The sequence below is a fragment of the Caretta caretta genome, chromosome 5 (assembly GCF_965140235.1).
Source record: "Caretta caretta isolate rCarCar2 chromosome 5, rCarCar1.hap1, whole genome shotgun sequence".
Lineage (NCBI taxonomy): Eukaryota > Metazoa > Chordata > Testudines > Cheloniidae > Caretta > Caretta caretta.
The window spans coordinates 52,234,122-52,259,196 of record NC_134210.1 but is presented as its reverse complement, the minus strand read 5'-3'; the positions used below and the strand labels follow the sequence as shown (position 1 = coordinate 52,259,196).

At 40.4% G+C, this 25,075-nt stretch overlaps 1 protein-coding gene across 2 annotated transcripts in view; it reads right to left on the bottom strand.

The window, feature by feature from the left end:
- Positions 1-25,075, bottom strand: part of RASGRF2 (Ras protein specific guanine nucleotide releasing factor 2) — a 216,088-nt gene that overhangs the window by 45,158 nt on the left and 145,855 nt on the right. For both annotated transcript variants that reach the window (XM_048850622.2, XM_048850621.2), the window contains exon 18: positions 14,311-14,417. In XM_048850622.2, the coding sequence (XP_048706579.2) occupies positions 14,311-14,417 (107 nt within the window). The remainder of the gene's footprint in view (positions 1-14,310; positions 14,418-25,075) is intronic.

Here is a 25,075-nt window from a genome sequence, read left to right as displayed (position 1 = left end):
TTACACTTCTGCAATCTTTTGCTTCAATCAAGTACATTAATATTTTATACAAATACATATGCTATACGCAGTATGTAATTATGCAAATACTTAGAATTCTCCCACTACATGACCAATAATTCATTGGAATGTTTATTTATAAGAGAGGGCGAGAACCAGGCAACCCCACAAAGTTTCACATTGTTGTTGGCAAAAGGTCCTAAGGAAGAGCTCCATGTAGCTCGAATGCTTGTCTCTCTCACCAACAGAAGCTGGTCCAATAAAAGATATTACCTCAACCACCTTGTGTCTCTAAGATTCTGTCAGCCATAGTATACATTAGGCCTTTAAACATTAACAGCAGGTTTAAGATACATATTAATATTATTATGTATTGTACTGAAATAGAATTGTCTCAGAAAATCAAAGTGTAGGTATGCACTATAATTATTGATACATAACTGTGACCATTTCCTCAATTATTCAATTCCTTGTACTTTGGTCACAAGTGTCTGATTTTCATAATCATCAAGACTATAGTATACAAATCCCTATACTGAATATTCACTTGAACTGAGCTACAAAGGGGAAAGCAACTTGCACCAGGTAAAGGTCTGGAACAAGAGAGGAACCAGAGACCAATTCAATCCCTGCGCAGCTGCCCACGGCTTGTGGCAATTCCACAACTGAATGTGATTAGCAGACACCCATCTTCAGCTAATCAGAGGGCAGGGATTTGCAAAATCATTCTAGTTGCAATCCTCAAAGGAGGTTAAGGGTATAGGCACACAATTCCTAATGGAATTTAATATAAGTAGAGAATATAACTGTATTTGGCTCCTTTGGGAAGCTCAGCCTCTGTGACTATTTCTCAATATAGGAAAATCTTGCTCTGATAGGCAAATACAATACATCACTTCTGACTGGCTGGGAGTTTTTCAAACATTGCCAGCAATAAGGACACTGTTTCAGCTTCTTACTCCCTTCAGCAGAGGCAGATAAAACTCCAATTTATAGCTTATAATGTTTAGATGAAAGAAGAAAATAGGACCATAAAGCAAAGAAAATGAGGCGGTAGAACTGTTTATTAGCCTATTAAAAGCATCTATAGACTTCATTTGCTTTGCTTCATTTTCCCTCCCTCAGTGGGAGTTTTATTTTCACAAGCCCTCTCCTTTCCCCGTAAGCCAGCAAGGTTCTTGAGTCTTGACCCCAAAGTAACTGTCACAGTATTTGTGTTTTACTTGTTTACAATGGTAGACTCCTACACTGTTTCTCTCTGTTTAGTTTGGAAGCAAAGTGTAGACACAAACATTCTGCTGTTATTCTAGCAGAAGAGCTTTGTTCACTTACAGGAGGTGCTTCAGAACAGACAGAAGGGAATCAGACTATCAGGGTTGGAAGGGACCTCAGGAGGGCATCTAGTCCAACCCTCTGCTCAAAGCAGGACCAATCCCCAATTTTTGCCCTAGATGCCTAAATGGCCCCCTCAAGGATTGAACTCACAACCCTGGGCCAATGCTCAAACCACTGAGCTATCCCTCTCCCCACAAAAACAAGGAAAATGAGGAGGAAGTGGGGGAGAGAGAATGAAAAGAAAGATACAATGCTTTTTTTTTAAACAAGCTAAAAACCTAAATAATTTACCTTTCACCCAAAAATTAATGCCAACATAGATTTGATTCTCTTGCTCAGTTTGGCAAAAATAAGATGTCACATTATTTGTCTGGATGTTTTTGCCAAACTTGTGTCTATGTCTTGTGATCAACAGGAGACAGTAGTAGCTTCCCCCCCTTCTAAAAAGGGCAGCAGTTATAGTGTTACCAATCCAATATACTTTCACTGAGAATTAATGTGCAGTTCTGATGATGTATCGCTGAAGTTTTAAAAAATATTGAAGAATCCTTTCCTAGTCATTATTTAATCCTTCAGTTTCAAAATAACAAAACTGCTTTTTTAATTCACATTGTCACTGAACAACCATAATTTTTATTTTACAATGACTCTGCTTTCAGGAGTTCTGCACACAAGATCACATTTTAGATTTAATGATATTGTCTGTGTTTAGATAACAGAGTTTTAAAAAAGCTTCTTTAAAACACCCATGACATTAGTTTTGATACAGTTTAGTGGTTTACAAGATACTTTATAAAGCTAACTCATATCAGAACCCAGTAGAGGAAAGACCATCCAATCCCCATCCAGGAGCTGCAAGCGATGGCAGGGGAGGCCATGAGAGGGTCCCCCAGCTGCTGACACCCTCATTAACATGGCCGCCTTTTTCCTTCCCAGGCTCCTATGCTAACACTGAAGCTATACCATGCGGTGGAAGGTGGCCACAATGGGAACAAGCTCTTGGACAGAGGAGGACTTGGGCAAAGGAGAAGAGGGATGGGATGGTCAAGGCTAGGGAGAAAAAAGTTAATGACTCAGATGTGTATCTAACATCGCCTCAGACATTTCACATGTACATTTGTCCGTCTGTACAGTTTATTCAAATTATAAACGCTTCTGGGAAGGAACTGCATACTCTTTGGTTTGTACAGCCCCTAACATATTTTGGGCATTACAGCAATAGAAATCATTATGATTATTATAATTTTAGGGAGCCGATCATGCATAAAGAAGTAAGCACCTAACGGGCACCTCACTCACAGCACAAAGACAGAGCTATTGTTATGCACTCAGTTAGAGCTATTTATACATTGCAACACTGAGCACTCCTTCTGGAGTAGTGTTCTTCCATCTACACAAAAAAAGAAAACGTGTAATACAAGTATTTTCTTGTCTGTTCTTATTTCACATGAAATAAAATATTTTTCAGGTTACTTAGGTTTAATTCATAATGGGGCTCACAGACTTCTAGCAAAAGAGGTTCATGTTATGCAGGGGGAAGTGTCATAAACAGAGGCCTTTAATATATCTTTCTAGGGAAAATGATCAGGCTATCTGGGGTGGTTCCCACCCAGCTGATCTGATGACAGTGAAAATCAGCTGTGAAAGGCCACCCTTTTGCTGTTTGTCTTTATCAGGGGGAAGAGGGTAGGATTAGGTTAGTGAAGACTCACCCCAATTCCTTTCCTTTCTCCGTGCGCGTGGGGAGAAAAGTTCATACATGTGCACATAAATGCACATATCCATAACCTAAACAAGCTAGTTCTCCTACAGAATGGGAAGGAGGCAAGAGGGGGAGAGAAACAGAGAACTTGTTATTGTTATTTCTACCTTCAAGTGACACCACCCATCTCAACAGATGGGGCACTTGATGGGGCCAGTGGTGACTGGGACAACCCCCGTTGAACAGGGGAGGAAAGCATACGCTGCAGGGATACAGGAGTGGCCACTTCCCTTCCAGAGTCTCTCATTGGTGGGGAGGAAACTGATTGGTCCTTTGCCCTCCTCTTGTATTAAATTAAACCCTAGTCTGGGTTGTGAAGATTCCTCTCATTCTGTTCAGCAGTGCCACCCCCTACCCTGTATTGGTAGCTTCAGAGCTGTTTTGAGGCCAGGAAGGACTTTTTTCTTCTCAGGGGCCAAGTTGGCATAAGCCTTTGGAGTTATTTGCCTCTCTCATGGCATCCTGGATGCATAGTTAAGTTAAATAGGAATCAATTTAGTAATTAGTGGTAGTACTTGATAAAGAGGATAGTTCATCACAACATGTAGCTGATTTTCAGTGTAGTTAAAAGGATGAGAGATATGAGACCCCCTCATTGGGGAGAGGGAAAAACAGGACTCATATCAGTGAGCTAAGGCTTAGACAGTCTACCCTGAGTTATTGGTTATATGGTAGGAGCCCTGTAACCTCTGCATTGGAACCATTTATAATGCCTGGTATGTGAGAGTATGGATGACAGCGTGGGTAGCACCTCCACTGTGTTAAATTTATTAAGTTGCAGCCTGCTGCTTAAGCATTGCTGTGTTTGTCCTCATTGCCACAGTGTCCAGATAAATACATGGGAGGCTCTCTCATTTTATCCTGATGGGGGCTGAATAAGTACATTAATGATTAGATGAGCCACCTGAGCCCTTTTTTCTTTTTGTTTCCTTTAGTAGAGGAGAACAATGTGATAGAAAAATTGGGCAAAGAGGCCCCCCATTAGTGTCTCACAGGAGAGCAGCACCTATTGGAGTGTTGAGGGTGACTCATGAGAGCAGTATATATGGCAATGGGTGTTTCAAAGGGGCAACAATGGGAGGAGCATGCTCAGAGCAGAGCCTCTGTCAGGGGAGCAGTTATGTATTCTGTGAGGAGTGCACATGGCAGTAGTAAGACAAAGTCCAATCTACAGTTAGTCACCAAAACACACTAAAGCAGAGTCTTTAAACTGGTAAACGTCAGAACATTTTGTTTATGGTCCTCCTTTAAGAGAATAAAATCCATCCTTTCAATGAAAATAATGTTTCAAGTGTACTGTGTGATCATAGCATCTGAGGTAAGCACCTTAACATTTGATTTAGTTGTTCTTGGAAGAGCTGTAGATTTGACAGTGTCTTAATGCTTAAATGGTTTTGTCATTTTGGCAATCTTATAAGCCTTTACTGAATCTATCTAAAGCAGTGGTGCCCAAACAGTCTTTGGCTTATGGGCTGTGCTGTTATTACAAATTAAGGCTCTGAGCTATGGCAGTTTCAGGGCTGCGCAACATTGTTCCCAACATATAATGCTCCCTCAGCTAGACAATAACTCTTTGCTGGCCTTCCCATAGCAGTTCTTATCCCATATTGCTTTTTGGCACAAATCAGTAAGTCATTTCTGCTTTGTCTGTATCTTTCCTCTGTCCCTAATCATGTGAGGAAACAACACACAAAGCTGAGTTGCTGCAGTGTGCAGTACCTATCCTGTGCCAAAGACCTCACACTTTAAAGACTCTACTGCACTGGAATACTGGCGAATCAAACTTTACTCCTGAGAAAAAAGGCAATGAAGGACCAGGGACACCAAGCTATAGTTTCCACTTTGAAAATACACTGTACAGAGTTTGAAAATAATTTCCTCTCTCTGGTGACTCCCTCTCTTACACTTTCCTCTCTTATTTTTAATATAGTATTTGTGTTTTCAAAGGCATTTAGAGATACATAGGTACTCAGAGTAATTATTTTCACATAGATTTGATATAGTTTGAAATGTGTATTATGGCACAATATTGTTTTATCCATGCAAGAAAGTATATTTTTGATTAAACGTTTATATGCCAGTATTTCCATAAGTGTTTGTAGCAGCATTTTTATGTATGAGTAACCACACAAGCAGATGTTGCAGAAATTATGCTTGGTGAAAGTAGGTAGGTGGACAATTGGGAGACAGTCATTTTGTATGGATATCAATATAGATGAAAAGATCATATTATTTTCAGTGCAGTGCACTGTGATTTTTTTTGCCTCTACTACTTATATGTTCTTCATTGTTTGCCTCTACTTCTTATATGTTGGAAAGTAAATATAGTATCAGCTAATATACAGCTCTCTTTGAACCGATCTTGCGAATGTCTGATTAGAGCTGTGATTTGTTCCATATCATGTATATCATGGGTGATTTCCAGTTAAAGCTCAAGTGTAGGGATTTCTTTCATGCATCGTAATATAGTGCTATATTTCTTTGACTGGTGTTAATGTTCTGAACAAGAAAAATTCTTTGGTGTTCCAAAGAGAATATTGAGAGAATAACACCCAAAATATAATGAGGAGTCCTTGTAGCACCCTAGAGACTAATAAATTAATTTGGGCATAAGCTTTCGTGGGCTAGAACCCACTTCATCAGATGCATGGAGTGGAAAATACAGGAGCGGGTATAAATACATGAAAAGATGTGAATTGCCTTACCAAGTGTGAGGTCAGTCTAATGAGACAAATCAAGTAACAGCAGGATGTCAAGGGAGGAAAAAACTTTTGAAGTGATCATGAGAGTGGCCCATTTCAGGCAGTTGACAAGAAGGTATGCGTAACAGTAGGGGAAATTAGTATTGGGGAAATTAGGCCTAATCTGATGGTGTCCAGTTTGCAAACTAATTCCAATTCTGCAGATATAACAGATTTTTATCAATGTACATGAATTTTTTTCCACTAAATTTAAATGGATACATGATGAAAACATTTGGTTCTGTGGTCATTTGCCCATATCCTCTCTACCAGAGGTTGGGGCTGTTTGATTTAGTTTCATTGGTGATTACTGGAGTAGAAAAGAAATGTATGATAACATTGTGGACAGAATTTCAGTGGAAAATAGCTGACGTGGACATTTTTAATCCTATCTGCGTAGCTGCTATTCTCTATTAAAGCTTTAAAAAGAAGGATGCTGGTGTTAAAGTACTGGGCTGGAAGTCAGGAGATCTGGATTCAATGCCTGTCTTTGTTACAGACTACCTGTGAGTCCCTGAGCAAGTTTATTAACATTTATTTGTACTGCAATAGAGCTCAAGGACTCAAACCAGGAACCTATTGTACTATACACTGTGCAGACACTAACCTTCATTTTACACATGGGGAATTGAGATGGAGAGAAGTTAATACTTCCTTTCAATCAAACTTTTTCTGACTTGTCTACCCTGTAAGCTCTTCAGTACAGAAACTCTTTCTTTCTATATGTATTGTGACAAAGTTCCTCCTCTACCGTGGTGGGTCTTGCGCTTATTGGCGGATTTGCTTGCCTTGGAGCTTCACAGCAGCCCTTAGTTTGGCCGTTTTCGTGAACCCACAGTCCAGGTCAACTCCTCCTGTGTCTGACCAGGAGTTGAGAGGTTTGGGGGGAACCCGGGCCCACCCTCTACTCTGGGTTGCAGCCCAGGGCCCTGTGGAATGCAGCTGTCTAGAATGCCTCCTGGAACAGCTGTGTGACAGCTACAACGCCCTGGGCTACTTCCCCATGGCCTCCTCCCAACACCTTCTTTAGCCTCACCATAGGACCTTCTTCCTGGTGTCTGATAATGCTTGTACTCCTCAGTCCTCCAACAGTATGCATTCTCACTCTCAGCTCCTAGCGCCTTTTGCTCCCAGCTCCTTACATGCACACTACAAACTGAAGTGAGCTCCTTTTTAAACCCAGGTGCCCTGATTAGCCTGCCTTAATTGAGTCTAACAGCTTCTTGATTGGCTACAGGTGTTCTAATCAGCCTGACTTAATTGTCTCCAGAAGGTTCCTGATTGTTCTGGAACCTTCTCTGTTACCTTACTCAGGGAAAAGGGACCTACTTAACCTGGGGCTAATATATCTGCATTCTATTACTCTCCCGTAGCCAGTTGGCCCGACCCTGTCACAGTATGTACAGCACCTAGCACAAGGCTGCTCTGATATTAGTTGGCATGTCTAGATGCTGCCTCGTTAAACATAACATCCACTTTAGTTTTAAATGTACTAACTTACCTATTTCAGCATCATTTATTGCTATATCAAGTTACACGAGTCCTTCTAGCCATCTGTTTGCAGATTATTATTACATCCTCCAAGTTACATGTTGCTTGCTATCAATTTAAGCAGATGTGTTGTAAATAGGGATAGTTATAAAAAAAAAGAGTTTGTATTTTCTTGAATGACTCCAAGTCTGGGATCCGAAAGAGTTGGTTTAAGTGCCTCATTATATTCTATTCCTATTTCTTTAAGATCACAGAGACACAATTTGGGATGTCAGAAATATTTAACAGGAGAGCAAGATTTTGAAGATTTTTTTCTTCATTGCTTCCTTACAGTAAAGAGCTCAACTCTTGTGTTATTCTGGGTCTGTTTGTAGAATTTATAAAGAGCACTGATCACAAGGGGTGGTATGTGTAGTGATAAATGCCTAATAGCATTTAAAGCAGTAAGTTCTACTGGAATAAGCAAAGGACTGAGAGCCATTTTTTAATTCTAATTATGACCCTGCCACTGATTCTATGCATGGCCTTGGGAAAGTCACTTAACCTTTGTGGTGTATTTTCTCCATCTATCCAATGGAAATACTAGTACTTACCCATCATCTTTAATGGGGTGCTTTGTTAATTAAATATATTTTTCTTTTATATGTTGAATCTGTATACTCATTAACTGTCATTTCTTTTTTTCAGAGTAGTCAAAATGCAATACATTATAAATATTGATGTTTAGAATAGTAAGCCATAACATCTTCGCACATAACCTCTGAATAAAAAGCAGGGCTGTCAAGTGATTAAAAAAACTAATTGCTATTAATCGCACTCTTGATAATAGAATATCATTTATTTAAATAATTTTGTATATTTTCTACATTTTAAAATATATTTAAATTACAGCACAGAATACAAAGTGTATGGTGCTCACTTTATATTTGTTTTTATCACAAATATTTGCCCTGTAAAAAACCAGAAATAGTATTTTTTCAATTCACCTAATACAAGTACTGTAGTGCAATATCTTTACCATGAAAGTTGAACTTACAAGTGTAGAATTATACACAAAAAATAACTGCATTCAGAACAATGCTAATCTTTAGAGCCTATCAATCCACTGTCCTACTTGTTCAGCCAATCACTCAGACAAACAAGTTTGTTTACATTTGCAGGAGATAATGCTGCCCGCTTCTTGTTTACAATGTCACCTGAAAGTGAGAACAAGTGTTTGCATGACATTATTGTAGCTGGTATTGCAAGATATTATGTGCCAGATGCATGAAAGATTCATATGTCCCTTCATACTTCAACCACTGTTCCAGAGGACATGCGTCCATGCTGATAACGGGTTCTGCTCAATAACCATCCAAAGCAGTGTGGACCGATACATGTTCATTTTCATCATCTGAGTCAGATGCCACCAGAAGAAAGGTTGACTTTCTTTTTTTGGTGGTTTGGGTTCTGTAGTTTCCACATCTGAGTGTTGCTCATTTAAGACTTGTAAAGCCTGCTCTACCCCTCATCCCTCTCAGATTTTGGAAGGCATTTCAGATTCTAAAACCTTGGGTCGAGTGATGCAGCTATCTTTAGAAATCTCACATTGGAACCTTCTTTGTGTTTTGTCAAATCTGTAGGGTGACCAGATAGCAAGTGTGAAAAATCAGGACAGGGGGTAGAGGGTAATAGGAGCCCATATAAAAAAGAAGTCCCAGATATCCCGATTTTATAGGGACAGTCCTGATATCTGGTCACCCTACAAATCTGCAGTGAACGTGTTCTTAAAATGAAGAACATGTGCTGGGTCGTCATCATCTGAGACTGCTATAACATGAACTATATGGCAGAATGCAGGTGAAACAGAGCAGGAGACATACAATTCTCCCCCAAGGAGTTCAGTCACAAATGAAAGTAATGCATTATTTTTTAAATGAGCATCATCAGCATGGACACATGTCCTCTGGAATGGTGGCCAAAGCATGAAGGGGCATATGAATGTTTAACATAACTGGCACGTAAATACCTTGCAGTGCCAGCTACAAAAGTGCCATGCAAATGTCTGTTCTCACTTTCAGGTGACATTGTAAATAAGAAGCGGGCAGCATTATCTCCTGTAAATGCAAACAAACTTGCACTCAAAAACAAAACAAGCTACATTTGTAAGTTGCACTTACACAATAAAGCTATTGCATGACAGTACTTCTATGAGGTGAACTGAAAAATACTATTTCTTTTGTTTGCCATTTTTACAGTGCAAATATTTGTAATAAAAAGGTAATATAAAGTTAGCACTGTACACATTGCATACTGTGTTGTAACTGAAATCAATATATTTAAAAATTTAGAAAAAACATCCAAAAATGTAATACATTTCAATTGGTATTCTATTGTTTAACGGTGCGATTAAGCACGATTGCTTTTTTTTTTAGGGCTGTCAATTAATCCGTTAACTCACATGATTAACTCAAAAAAATTAATCTTTGCTATTTTAATGAAGGGCAGAGATTTTGAACAATGTGCATGTGAGGTAAATAGTCTCTTTTTAGCAATCTCTGATTATATATTTGTTAAAGAGCTGTTAAACTAAATGAGACAAACCCTTATTACTATGGGCTTATTACTAAGTTGATGAAGTTTGTGGTGTAATATTGGCTCAAGGCTGAAAGTCAGCCTAAACACTTACTTCAGAAGTTGGTTTTATTTTTAAAAAACAAATGTAGCTTAGGTTAAAGAGCAAAGAAAGTGTTCAAGGGGTTGACAGTCTTTGCTCAGAGGGTATGTCTACACAGGGATAAAAGACCAATGGCATGGCCACGGCTGGCACAGATCAGCTGACTCGGATTCACGGGCGTGAGCTGCAAAGCTAAAAATTGCAGGATCCTAGAGCTCGGGCTCCATCCCAAGCCTGAACATCTACATAGCAATTTCAGCTCTGGAGGCTGAGCTCCATGAGCCCACGTCAGCTGACCTGGACCAGCCCCAGGATTTGTATCCCTGTGTAGACATAAGGCTGTCTATGTGCCTTAGTGACTGTCTATGCTCTTGAACTGTAGGATAAAGATTTCACTGATTCTGCTACACTGGTAGGAATGCTAGTGTAGGTTCTGACACCTTTCATCATTTTTACCGCCATGCTTTTAATTAACATAATGGTGAGATTGCTGGAACCTGGTCTACAGTAGGGATCCAATTGGTGCTACTTGCTAAAAAGCTAGTAGCACCAGTTTAAGGTTCTCTGGGGCAGGGAAACTCCATTATATCCTGTTCATTGCCTAGCACAATGGGACTGGGGCCCCTCCGTGCTACCATGATACACAGTAGTAATAATAATAGACTCTTAAAATTCCTTATAGTCCCGGCCATTTAGACCTCAAATGGTCTAACAAGTAACCAATGAGAATTTGGTGCATCCACTACATGGCCAAACTATCAAGTTTGTTTCCAAAATTTCTAACTGCTTGTGATACACAGAAAGATTTTATTTTATCTGCCGCCCCCACACACTCGCACACTGTTTTGAGGGCTGGCCAGGGGAAGGAGAAGGAGCTGTTGAAGGATTAGAATATATTTACTTACAAATAAAATTCAGAAAATGCAATAAAACCTATATACAAATAAAAACACAAAGTGGTAGAGAATGATAGGTGGGGCTGATAGCACCACCTGTAATTGCGGTTGCCCAACATTTCCCATTCTAAGATCTTTTTCAGTTGCTTATAACTTTACCAAACTATTTGGGCTGAAATTTTCCATGCTGATATTTGACACATCTGTTAATTATTATTATTGTTACCATTTATTTATATTATAGTAGCACCCAATGGGGCACTGATCCTGCCTGAGGCCTTTTGTGCTAGGTGCTGTACAAACATATAGGCAGAGATGGTCCCTGTCCCTGAAGAGTTTATAATCTAAAGACAAATTGCAACATGTGACTGTAACAAACAATAGGAGGCAATGGGGAAAGGAGGACAAAGGTAACAATAATAAAGTAATGTTTACATAAACGAATAATGTGCACAACTTGATGGCTCTGAATCATTTTACCTTGTTTGAATCAAACCACAACACTCAGTACGCCCTTAACATTTGTCCCCGGCTCCTCCAGAAAAGTGTGTCTCTGGACTGTTTTTTTTTAAATCTTTATGTTGTTTGTTTTACCCCTTCTTAGGACTAGTTCTTTCTAAAATACGTAAAGTACCCCCTCAATTCGCTCAGACAATGAGCCCCCTTTTTCTACATAATCCCTCCCACTCTTCTTGGGGTGCCCAGTGTCTGGTCTGGGAGGCTCTGGATGCGGTCCTGGTTCAGTGGTGGACCCTTGCTGGTGCAGGACAACATGAAGTTCAGTGCTCAATTAGTATACACAGTTCCCAGTTTTGATGACACTTTGATGCAGGGCTTGCCCATCACCTAATCCTCTGTTCAGTCACCATACTTTCCCACCCCCTCTACCACCAACAACCTATCACCCAAACAGCAACACAGTCTCAACTTGGAGTTCCATACTCTCATGAGGTCCCTGAAGCTCCGTGACATCCTGATGTTGTTGGGGGCATATGCAAGGAGTGCACAGAAAACAGCTTGAATTGACTCAGCTCCATCCCTGGTGCTGCTAGCAGTGGCTCTCTAAACAAGTTAGGTTTTTTGTTTTGTTTTCTCTGACAAATGCTGTGCTCGCTTTGCTAGCCAGCACAGTGGAACTTTGCCCCCAGAAGTCTCTGGATCTTTGAATCTGAAGCTAAAACATGAAATTGGACAGGGCATGTGAACATTTAGCTATTTTGAAAAACTTTCCTTTAAAACAGTTGAAATAAATATTTAGTGGAACAAATAAAAGCTGGCAGTGTGTACATAAAGCAGAATTTTAATAGGGAATGTTTAGAATTGTATTCACTCTTGGTCAGCAGTGGGGATTATAGAGTATCATTTTCAGGTAAAGATTATGGAGACAGCCATACGTGGGGTTGCAACCAATTATAAGCCTTCTTTTAACCCCCTCACTCCCCATATGTTTGTCAGGAAAAAGATTTTTCACTTCAAATTGCTTGTGATTACTACAAGGGAGTTTCACAGTATGAGTTGTTCAGTTTAATGAGGGGAGGAAGGATGGAGATTAGTAAGGACTGTCAATAACAGTGTGTATTTTGTTCAAAATCCCAAGTTCTTCAGGGCATGAAAGAGAGAGGTCAGACCAAAGGTGGCATAGGACTCTGCTGAGCTTAGGGTGGCCTATTTCCCCTTTTCCCCCAGTGCCTTGCAGAATCATAGAAGGTTAGGGTTGGAAGGGACTTCAAGGAGGTCATCTAGTCCAACCCCCTGCTTGAAGCAGGACCAATCCCCAATTTTTGCCCCAGATCCCTAAATGGCCCCCTCAAGGATTGAACTCACAGCCCTGGGTTTAGCAGGCCAATGCTCAAATCACTGTGCTATCCCTCCCCCAAAATCTAGGAGCTCCACAGAGTCCCTTGCCTTCAAGGCTGCCTGAATCCTTCCATCAGCTCCCTTCTTTCTAATGCCAACACCAACTTTTCCATCTATGCATTGTTTTTAAATGATATGTTCTCTATCAATCTTAGACTTTAAATTAAACCTTTTGCCTGGGAAAAAAAGAAATGGATTTTGACAGAGGAGACTGCTGTGGTCAGTTGTGCAATAAAATAAACTGCAGATTAAATGTTCTTAATCCATACAGACAAAACAGTCCATAGTAATCACGGACTATACTGTGCCATTTGGGACTTTTAAAAATGCTTCATGCATTTCCGTAGAGATCCCCCCCCCCTCTCTCATTTAACTATTTGTTTTTTTTAAATTGAATGATGGCTGGGATTTTGCTGCATATCTTGTAAAGCCCTCCAACATTTGTTTCATGTGCCCATAGAATATTTAAAAGGGACTGTTGGGAATGGCCACATCCACCCTAATTGAATTGGCCTCATTAGCACTGACCCCACACTTGGTAAGGAAACTCCCATCTTTTCATGTGCTGTATATTTATACCTGTTTACTGTATTTTTCACTCCATGCATCTTTATGCCCAAATAAATTTGTTAGTGTCTAAGGTGCCACAAGGACTCCTCACTGTTTTTGGTGCTATGTATGAAATTCTGTTAATCAGGTTGTTTTTTCATTTAGCACAGTTTGCGTTGTGCAGGAATCTGTCTGTGCATATTGCAGGATCGGGGTGCACCTCTGCAACTATTCGATACACAAACACATGACTATGTTCATGAACAAATAGTTTCAGTACCTTCAATAAGTGTATTTGAACCAGAACTGTTTACTATATGAGCACTGACTATCTAAAAGATAAAACCAGCCTTGTTCATTATTAAGACATTGTCTGAAGTAAATAAAACAGACGAGACACTTCAGGATGTGGGGGGCAGGAAACTAACAATACACACTTTATACAACATTGCATGACTGGATTAGAGTATTATGGGGATTTATCTGTCTTCCTCTGAAGCATCAGGTGCTGTAAAGCACCAGACACTGTCAGGCAAGATATCAGACTAAATGGAATAATGGATATGGTAAGGCCTATGTTTCTAAAATAAACTTGTAGTTTTAATTATTATTGTAAAGATAGCTGTTATATAGATTTCTTCTAGGGCTTTTCCCTTGTCTGTTTCAACATGCTTTATTATAGTAAAGCAGCCTTGCAAAATTGTACAAGGTGAATAATTTTGTACCTGAACTGGTAAGTTATCAGAACAGCTTTCCAAAATGGTATGAAGGATTCTTCATTTATGCAATAATTTATTTCAATAAATTAGATGTCTATATTATCTTTATGGCACTATCTTCTCATGCCGTTTGACTTCAGATTTGACCATTATTACACAGCAGCACTACTCAGGAACGTTTTATAGCCAGAATTGAAGAATTCTATGACTGGGCTGAAGAAAAGATCGTGACCCTTTCCATTTGCAAGTCACAGAAAGAGAGTACATGGTAGAATTCAGCTGTAAAAGTGGAACTGAAAAATACCTGAGAATGTTTGGAGACCCAGTGACGCAGGACATTCAGGACACGATTAGTGGCTGCTCTGCGTATTATGAACTCTTTGTCACACATTCGTTCAGAGTTGTTAAATCCTGTAGGAAAAAATTACCATGATGACACCAAATGCACAAGTAGCTAAAACAAACCCTTAAAATACATTAATAGTGCTGGTAAAGTGAAACCACAACAGATATTTCTGTGTAATGAAAGAAAAGGAGCAGATGCAGAATACGTCAAATATCATTTGGGCTACAGAAATACTGCAGGATTCACATGAGCAAATTCCTCCCTACTATAGCTAAATAGTTTCCTACTGTGCTTAGCTTTCAGTAATAAGCTGAGAGATGGTTGTCTGCCTTAATCCCCTAAAAAGACAAGAAATGGTGGGTGGGGAGGAGACAGCGAGCATGTATGACATGGGACAAAGAAAATCAGACAGGAAGATTGTGGAAGAACGATGAATATGGTTTAGAAAATGGAAGTGAGGAACAAATAGGGGAATAAAATGACAAAAATGTAGAGGAGAAAAGTTTGCAGAAGAAATGTCCTTTCATAAAAGCATGACAGTACTGTTCAGGCTATATCAGCCAATAAAGAAAGCCCTCCATGGCATTCTTTAAAAATTGGTGTGATTAGAAAGTGGGAAGGGGAGTAAGAGGAGATATGTTTGCACATTAAGTTTCACTTCCTTGATTTCCAAGTTAGTCTGTCAACTGTATCATGTCCCAACAGCTGTTGTGAAGATGTCCGTTTCCTACTCTATTTTCTTAATATAAATTTTCAGCAACATACTAGAAAATGACTGCCTTAGATTTCCTCCACAATTTCTTTCTGCAGTTCTTTAGTAGCCCTGATTATAATATACTATGTATGCTAATGAACAGAACATTTTTATGTTTCAAGTACTTGAATTAGAAAGTATTCAATGATTTGAAGGTATATTTAGGAAGTTCACATTATCCATTCTAATTGTAACTAAGTTTGTTACATTCAGTCTTTGATTGTACTGCTTTTGATGTCCCTCACAACTGAGTCCTGGTGCTTGATGCTTTCTCCTGTATAACTAGCACTTTGAATAGATTTTTTTTAATTAAATAAAAACAGCTGCTAAAGCCTCTTATGCTGTTACAAATGAAAGGACAGATTAAAACTTGTGTACTTTGTGAGAAGGACTGAATGTATGTTGAGAGAATGCTTCCAACTGTTTTGTTCTGCTTTTGTTTTCTTTTAAAGGCAAACCAAAACTTGTTATATTTCTAGAAAAGTGCACTGAAAAAGAAGGAAAAGAAGTACTTGTGGTACCTTATAGACTAACATTTATTTGAGCATAAGCTTCCATGAGCTACAGCTCACTTCATCAGATGCATTCAGTGGAAGATACGGTGGGGAGATTTATATACATAGAGAACATGAAACAGTGGGTGTTACCATACACACTGTAATCAGAGTGATCACTTAAGGTGAGCTATTACCAGCAGGAGAGCAAGGGAGAGAACCTTTTGTAGGGATAATCAAGGTGGGCCATTTCCAGCAGTTGACAAGAACATCTGAGGAATTGTGGGGGGGGAGGGAGGGGAGAGAAAATAAGCATGGGAGAAATAGTTTTACTTTGTGTAATGACCCATCCATTCCCAGTCTTTATTCAAGCCTAAGTTAATCGTATCCAGTTTGCAAATTAATTCCAATTCAGCAGTCTCTCGTTGGAGTCTGTTTCTGAAGTTTTTTTGTTGAAGAATTGCAACTTTTAGCTCTGTAATCGAGTGACCAAAGAGATTGAAGTGTTCTCCGACTGGATTTTGAATGTGATAATTCTTGACATCTGATTTGTGTCCATTTATTCTTTTACGTAGAGACTGTCCAGTTTGACCAATGTACATGGCAGAGGGGCATTGCTGGCACATGATGGCATATACCACATTGGTAGATGTGCAGGTGAACGAGCCTCTGATAGTGTGACTGATGTGATTAGGCCCTATGATGGTGTCCCCTGAATAGATATGTGGGCACAGTTGGCAATGGGCTTTGTTGCAAGGATAGGTTCCTGGGTTAGTGGTTCTGTTGTGTGGTGTGTGGTTGCTGGTGAGTATTTGCTTCAGGTTGGGGGGCTGTCTGTAAGCAAGGACTGGCCTGTCTCCCAAGATCTGTGAGAGTGATGGGTCATCCTTCAGGATAGGTTGTAGATCTTTCAACTAGGTCCTGTATTTTATACTAAAGATTAGACTTCAAACCCAAATTTGTTTTACTGGGGATATGCATTTCAGGCAGGTTCTTTATATTGGGGCATATTATACTGTGGCTAGCATTTAAAATGCGACATCAAAGGAAATTTCATATTAAAACATTTTCAAGGGTTTAATTGCCCATAAACAGCACAGCAAACAAAATCTCAGTGGCTTTAGCCAATAAAGGGTAACCTAGGTAACATTTCTCTGCTAAATGTCTTTTCCTTTCACAGTTAACCTCTTGAAGAAGCAATTAGGCTTACATATTATAAATTGTAGCACTAAAAGTCACAATGAAAATTAAACCTATAGAGACTATTTCAAAAGTAATGCTAAGGGGAATAGTAATCCCATTTCAGGGGAGCTGGAAGGGAAAACAAGAGGAAACCTACAGAGACTACTTCTACTTTTCTGCAAAAGAATAGGGGGGAGAGAAAAACCTTCAAAGATCTCTCCTCTTGTGCAAACTCCACTGCTCTCTCCTCCCTCACACAAATGTTTTCATCAAATTTTAAAGTAATTAGTTTATTGCACAGACTAGGAGTAAAATTCCCTCTGATCCACACATGGCAGTACAGTAGAACCTCAGAGTTATGAGCACCTTGGGACTGGAGGATGGTAACTCTGAACAAAATGTTATGGTTGTTCTTTCAAAAGTTTAAAACTGAACATTGACTTAATACAGCTTTTAAACTTTACTATGCAGAAGAAAAATGCTGTTCTCTATTTTTTTTTTTTAGTAGTTTACACTCAACAGTACTGTACCATATTTGCAGGGTGGGGTTTTTTTGGTTTGTTTGGTCTCTGCTGCTTCCTGATTGTGTACTTCTGGTTCCAAATGAAGTATGTGGTGAACTGGTCAGTTCATAACTCTGGTGTTCATAACTCTGAGGTTCTATTGTACTTTCAGGACTGGCCTTACCACGTGGTGAACTGAGGCGGCCGCCTCAGGTGCCAGACTGTGGGGAGGCGCCACTAGGACCCAGAGAGTAGAAAATTGTGTCTGCTGCTGGTGCATATGTATTCTCTCTGTTCTAGATGTACAGAGATGGTTGAGTGCTATGCTGGAGGAAGGAGGGCACAAGAGACGTAACAGGCAGGCAGAAAAGGTGAGGGAATAACAAAGCAGCAGGAGCTGCAGGGAGAGAGAGGAGGCAGAGCCTCTTATGTACCTTTCTAGCACCCCCAGGAGCCTGGACTGATTAATACCAGCTTCTCAGGGAGCTTCCTGCTGCTTCCCTGAACCCACTTGAGGGGAACAGGCAGTCAACTGAAGTAGTAGGAGCCAGTTAGGCCCTTAAGACGCCGATATCATCCCTCACTCAGGCCCTGCTACCAGCCTGCTTATTTGTCCCCTTCAGCTGAGTGAAGAGAGCCACGATAGCTGGCACAGAACAGCAGTCATGAGTGAAAGAACAAAATGCCCCTCTGAGGCAGCATTCAGGAAAAAGAAAGCTTTTCTATTTAAGCAGGAAGAAGCTCTCCTGAGATACATAGACACAAATGTTCACGGTGAGCCTTCCAGCCCCAGTGAGGATGTGAATGGTGAGGAGATGCCTGATCTTCCAGCTAGTCAGAGTGCAGGTGACCTGGCAGCTACTGCAGCATCCATATCTCCATCTCAAATGGATGTAACCATGCATATTCCTGAAGAAAAATGTAGATCAGAGAAGAGTGTGGTGGAGGCGCAAGAAACAGCTGCTGCTGAGTTTAGTTCCTTAAGTCTAGATGATCCAGGACTGTGGACTCACTTGACCAGTAGTCTCAGGGACTTCCTTGTACTGCATGGGCCACAGCAAGTGAAAAGCTTCATGTTTCCCAAAGACAATGAAAATAGAAGTTTCCATCCAACACATTACTGGCATGAAATACCCAATGGTGACAAAGTGAAGAGGCCATGGCTTATGTACTCAAAAACCCAGAATGCTGCATACTGTTTTTGTTGCAAACTCTTCCAGTCTACTGTTCCAGCCACATTGGGTTCCACAGGAACAAAGGACTGGAAAAATCTGGCTAGAAATCTGGCATGCCATGAGAAGGCAGCAAATCACCGGAAAGCATTCCATAGGTGGAATGAGATGAGACTAAGGTTAAAGGCCACCATAGATGATCAGCATCAAGAGAAGATTGCATCAGAGTGTCTTTACTGGCAAAATGTTCTGACAAGGCTCACTGCCATTGTGAGAATGCTTGCTACTCAAAACCTACCACTGTGTGGCACTTCAGATCAGCTGTATGTGCCAAACAATGGAAACTTCCTTAAAATTGTGGAGCTGATGGCTGAGTTCGATGCTATATTCCAGGAGCATCTAAGAGTCACCACCCAAGAAATGTACACACACCACTACCTTAGAAAAAAATTCAAAATGTCTGGTGTCACCTTAAAGACGAACAGATTTGGGCATAAGCTTTTGTGGGTAAAAAAAACACTCCTTCAGATGCATGAAGTGGTTTTTTACCCACGAAAGCTTATGCCCAAATAAATCTGTTCGTCTTTAAGGTGACACCGGACTCCTTGTTGTTTTTGTGGATAGAGACTAACACTGTTACCCCCGATACATGATCTAAGTCGTCTTAGACCACATCTGATGTTTCACTGTATTGTTATGTAGTCTACTTTGGTGTGCCCTAAGTTAGCAAAGAAAAAACTGAAACTCCATGTACTCAATTCTGCCTTTTGTTTTAAAAAGCAAATAAATGGAAAAGCCGGGTTTCTTTCTTTGAATATGTTCCATTTATACGTTACTGCTCTTCTTGCAAACACCCATGCATTACCCACAGTCTTAAAATTTAATATGCAGATTGACAAACCAGATTTTAGAGATCATTTTCTTGCAGACACACTAGTGATCTGATTTTCAGAAATGCTGAATATTCCACAGCTCCATTAAAGTAACTGGGAGCCGTGAGATGATCAGCACCTTTGAAATCAGGCCATAAAGCCACATACTAAAGTCACATCACAACTTAGATACAAAGTCTAAATCTGATGTATACAAGTCATGTGCAAAAACTTACCAATGGTCTTTGATAACTAAGGGTATGTCTACACTGCAATTAAACATCCACAGCAGGCCTATGCCAGCTGACTCAGGCTCGTGGGACTTGGGCTAAGGGGCTCTTTAATTGCAATGTAGATGTTCAGGCTTGACTTGGAGCCTGGGCTCTAAGACCCTGTGAGAGTCCCAGAGCTTCAGCTGCAGCATGAGCCACAGTCTACACTGCAATTAAACAACCCCTTAGCCCAAGCCCAAGCCAGCTGGCCCTGGCCAGCTGCCAGTTTTTAATTGCATTGTACACATAAAAACATAAGAATGACCATACTGGGTCAGACCAAAGGTCCATCTAGCCCAGTATTCTGTCTTCTGACAGTGCCAGGTGCCCCAGAGGGAATGAACAGAACAGGTAATCAAGTGATTCATCCCCTGTTGCCCATTCCCTGCTTCTGGCAATTAAAAAGGCTAGGGACACTGTCCCTGCACATCCTGGCTAATAGCCATTGATGGACATACCCTAAGTAACTTTACCTAAATACTTGCAGTACTCAAATATGTGTCATTGATCCCTGTGGCAGAAGGTGACCCTTTCTTTGGCCTGTAGGTCAGAATATCATTGTTCTTTCTCTGCATTAATTTACTTTACCACCATGAAGATCATTCGCTTCATGACCACAGCTGCTCTCAGAACCCATGCATGCTGTGTAGATAAGAGACCCAAATGTACAGCTAAATATCCTAAAATTGTGATTTAAACCCGTGGTCTGCAGACCCCAGCAGGGCTGCAGACTATGTCTCAGATTTCCAAGAGGGTCCGCACCTCCATTTGAAATTTTTTAGGGGTCCACAAATGAAAAAAGGTTGAAAACTACTGTCCTAAAATGTAGTTCTAGACCAATGTTTGATTGCTAAAACCCAAAATCATTTTAATTCTATTGTCAACTTTAAAACAGATGTTAAATCTACAGATATTGCCAAAATTCATGCAGCAGAATACCCTTATCTTTACCAATGTGTATCCACAGAAAGAGCTTTAATGTTGGACACCAAAGACTGCCTAATACATTCTCAATAAATTATTTTTGTTGAATTAAACATAAACCTATAGAAGCAGGTTTTGTGTAATACAGTTTACTACTGTGGGGCCTTTAAAGGACTTGCTCTCTTTATCCCAAGTTTTAGTAAGGTCTTCAAGATTCAGTGTCATTTTTTGTCAAAAAGGCGTATATGGATGACATGGGTCTGGGGAGTTTGTGGAGCTTCTCTATTACACCAGCTACTTCAAGGGAGTCAGGCAGTCCCAGGGCATCTGAGCTCAAGTGATAGGTCAATAAATGATTCCGCAGATACATGTTGCTGTATCTCTGTGACCAGAAGTTAGAGATGTAGCACCTAGAAAGCAACTATATACCTCCATCACCAAACACATAATATGCCTCTCTATCCATTCTCTCGAAGGGAAGCCAAACTGTAAATTAGAATTACCCCATATAGTGGCTTTTGTATGGTGTCAGAGTTGAAAATGTAAAAGATTAGCCAAAATCCTCTCCTGGTGTCCCCTACAGAGGATACTCTTTCTCTGTAGGCTAACATGAGGATCTTAAGAGCACCATTAATTCTTTCAATTCCCACACATAAGAGCTTGTTATTCTTATGTGCTGGAACCAGTGAGGGGCTTGGGATGTGAGCATGACAGAAGTAAAATAGTTCTGGGTTTCTGAAACCATCCCCATCACTGGGGAGATGAAACATCATTATATGGGGCCCAGGCCAATGTCCCAAGTTAAGGTTTTGACAATCTTATTAAACATTTTAAAATAAGATGGTGACAGGTATCCCACTCAATCTACAAACATTTAGGTAAGTAATCTTAACTGTGTTAATTCCGCCCTCCCCCGAGACTCAGAGAGACCACTTACCACTGACTGGTGTCTTCTGCTAGTGGCAAGAGGGCAAGTTCTAAATTCATTTTTATAAGTTTCCTAAAATTCCTTGATAATTTGGGCCTGATAGCAACTGCAAGGAGGATTCAATAGCAGCCATTGCTGTTTGGAAGAAGGTTACTATAGTTTTAATTGGGAGGGTGCCTATATCTATATTTGCCTTCACTGGCAGACATCTTTCCTGGAGGTGGGCAGGTCTCTCCTCTCCTGGATTTGCAGATCAGAGAGGTGCTTGCCCTTCCTGCTGATCCCCCAGCTAGCATCAGCAGAGTTTAAGGTGTGTGTGTTTTTTGGCTAGTAGACTGCACTGGAGTACTCAGGAGCTCACTCTGCATTTTCCACAGTCCCCTGGTGACTGGCCAAGTAATTTAATCTCATTTCCCCCAACTGTAAAACAAAATTGACAATACTTACCTATCTCATGGGAGTGTTTTGCTTAGTGTTTTTGCATTTTATAGATTTGATATATATGGATGGTAGCTAAATGTTATGATTATTATAACCACTAAAATGCAGACACATCACAAGGACATGGATGAATAGAGTCAACTCAAAATCTGAACTCTTAACAATTGTTAGTGCTCTCAATACACTGCATATCTTTTAAATATTTTTATATACATCATCTCACCTCTAAAAAAAACAGCTATTATTTTCCTGAGATCCATCAATTTATTCACCAGCATTTTTAAAGCATCCATCACCGTATGGTAGTATTTAGATACATACTACCTGGGCAATACAAAAATTAATTTCTTCTTTCTGGTCACCTCATGTGTGTATCTATGGGAGGAAGTGATCTAGCCCCATGGCTTTAGGCTATGGGCCCAAGTCAACCATGTACTGAACATCTACTATGGGTGCTGAAGGCTCCCAGTTCCCCCAATGGCTTCAGTGGGAGTTGCAGGTGTACAGCATCTCACAGGAGGCACTCACTACTCCACAGGGTCATATCCTGCACCATCAGCAGTAGTAAAGTTACAAAACACCAAGAAAAATTAGTTCTAAGTACTACTTTAAGAGAAAATAAACCTATCAAATCTTCATTTGTAAGATTTACACACTACATATAAATGCTAAATATACCAACTTTGCTGCTTAATAGATGATTAATTAGTTTTTGGGTTGCTGCCTGTCAAATATAAAGAGAAGGGTGACCACCTTTCTGTATACAGTGCTATAAAATCCCTCCTGGCCAGAGGCAAAATCCTTTCACCTGTAAAGCTAAGGTAACCCCGCTGGCACCTGATCCAAAATGGCCAACAAGGGGACAAGATTCTTTCAAATCTTGGGGGTGGGGGGGTTGTGTAAAACAAAGGGTTTGTCTGTCTGTGTGATGCTTTTGCCGGGAACAGATCAGGAATGCAGCCTTACAACTCCTGTAAAGTTAGAAGTAACCCAGCTAGAAAATGTATTTGATTTCCTTTTGTTTAATGGCTTGTAAAATAAGCTGTGCTGGAGGGAATGTATATTCCTGTTTGTGTCTTTTTGTAACTTAAGGTTTTGCCTAGAGGGATTCTCTATGTTTTGAATCTGATTACCCTGTAAGGTATTTACCATCCTGATTTTACAGAGGTGATTCTTTTACCTTTTCTTTAATTAAAATTCTTCTTTTAAGAACCTGATTGATTTTTCATTGTTCTTAAGAGCCAAGGGTTTGGGTCCGTGTTCATCTGTACCAACTGGTGAGGATTATTATCAAGCCTTCCCCAGGAAAGGGGGTGTAGGGTTTGGGGGAAGATGTCTCCAAGTGGGCTCTTTCCCTGTTCTTTGTTTAAAACGCTTAGTGGTGGCAGCATACTGTTCAAGGACAAGGCAAAGTTTGTACCTTCGGGAAGTTTTTAATCTAAGCTGGTAAGAATAAGCTTAGGGGGTCTTTCATGCAGGTCCCCATATCTGTACCCTAGAGTTCAGAGTGGGGAAGGGACCCTGACACTGCAATATTCAAAAATTTCTACAGCTGGTAAATGTGATAAAAGTAACAATGCGATATAATTTGCCAAACAATAGAGTGACAAATACAAAGATGTTTACAGGGGCAAAGTAACAGAGATCTTTTAGGCTTTAGCACTTCGTGTTAAATGAAACAGATTTAAAAAACTTTAAGGGTGAAAAATGAAGCAGTTAAGGTTCAGGAAATGCCAAAGTTGAGGTGGCCAGAGTTCTGCAGCCATAAGGCCCTCCTCATGGTTATAGTGGAAGCCGTACTTCTGGCTGAGGCATCTGCCACATCCAGAGCTGCTGCAGCAAAGATTTCGCAACCAGACAGCCTTCTGCAACAAACGTCTTGAAGCCCTCCCTGGAGATTTCTCGCAACTTGCCGGCAAACTTAGACATGGCTGTCCAGTTAACAAAATCGTACTTAGAGAGCAATGCCTTTCGGTTTGCTATGCATATCTGCAGGGAAGAAAAGGTATAAATCTTCCTCTCCATCAAGTCCATCTTCTTGGACTTGTTGTCCTTAGGGTTGGATTAATATCTTCCCTGCCATGCCCCATCATTTGCTGCAGTGAATGCAAAAGAGGCTGGGTGGGAATAGAAGCCCTAAAACTCCTGCATAGATATGAAGTATTGCTTCTCCAAATGCTTCACCATGGGAGGCAATGAAGCTGGAGTACTCCAGGGGGCCTTTCCCAGCTCCAAGAAGGCCTCATTAAGTGGGAGTGTAGCAGATGGTTGGAGAATATTCAGCAGCTTATGTGTATTTTCCTGCAGGAATTCTGCCTGGATGCCCATGGTAGCAGACATATGCCTCAAGATCCTGGTATGCCTTAAAGGCTTCAGACATCAAGGGGGAGGAGGGGCCTGCCACAGTAGAGTCACTGGTGAGAACAAGAAGTTGGTTTGCTGTACCAACAATGGATCCTGCTCCTCGATTATAGGATCCTTAAGAATAGATGTGCTTGCTTAAAAGAAACAGTGCGGTAACTTATAACCACAGGCAATACACTGGCCATAACCTTAAGAGAGAATGCAAAGCATTGTTACTGGCATGTTTAGACAGTCTGGCTTGCTGCGGATATTGCAGTGTAAGGCAGGGAAACGTGCAGCCTTAAAACCTAGTCAGCAGGCAGTGAGGTGTGGGTCTTCACCCAAGAGAGGTGATGGCTGGGAGCTGGCAGCCCAAAGTGGGTGTCCTTGGTAGATCATGGAGGGAGAATACAGGTGCAGTTACCCTGAAACTGAGAGTGGGCTCTACAATCCAGCAGACAAAGGTATAATAAGGCCAATGAAGCTAGACAAATTTAGACAGAAAATAAAGCATAAAATTTAACAGTGAAGGTAATTAACCATTGGAAAAATTTACCTAGGGTCTTGGTGGATGCTCCATCTGTGGCAATTTTTAAATCAAGACTAGATGTTTTTCTCAAAGATATGATCTAGTTCAAGCAGGAATTATTTTGGGGGAAGTTCTATGGCCTGTGCTATGCATGAGGTCAAACTAGAGGATCACAGTTGTCCCTTCTGGCTTTGGAATCTGTGACTCTAGATGAAGTTTTTACTTCTATTCATCTAAATATACTTCTAAAAGTATAATTATGAATAGTTTGCCTCAGCACACATTTAAAACAACATTTGACAAGTTAAA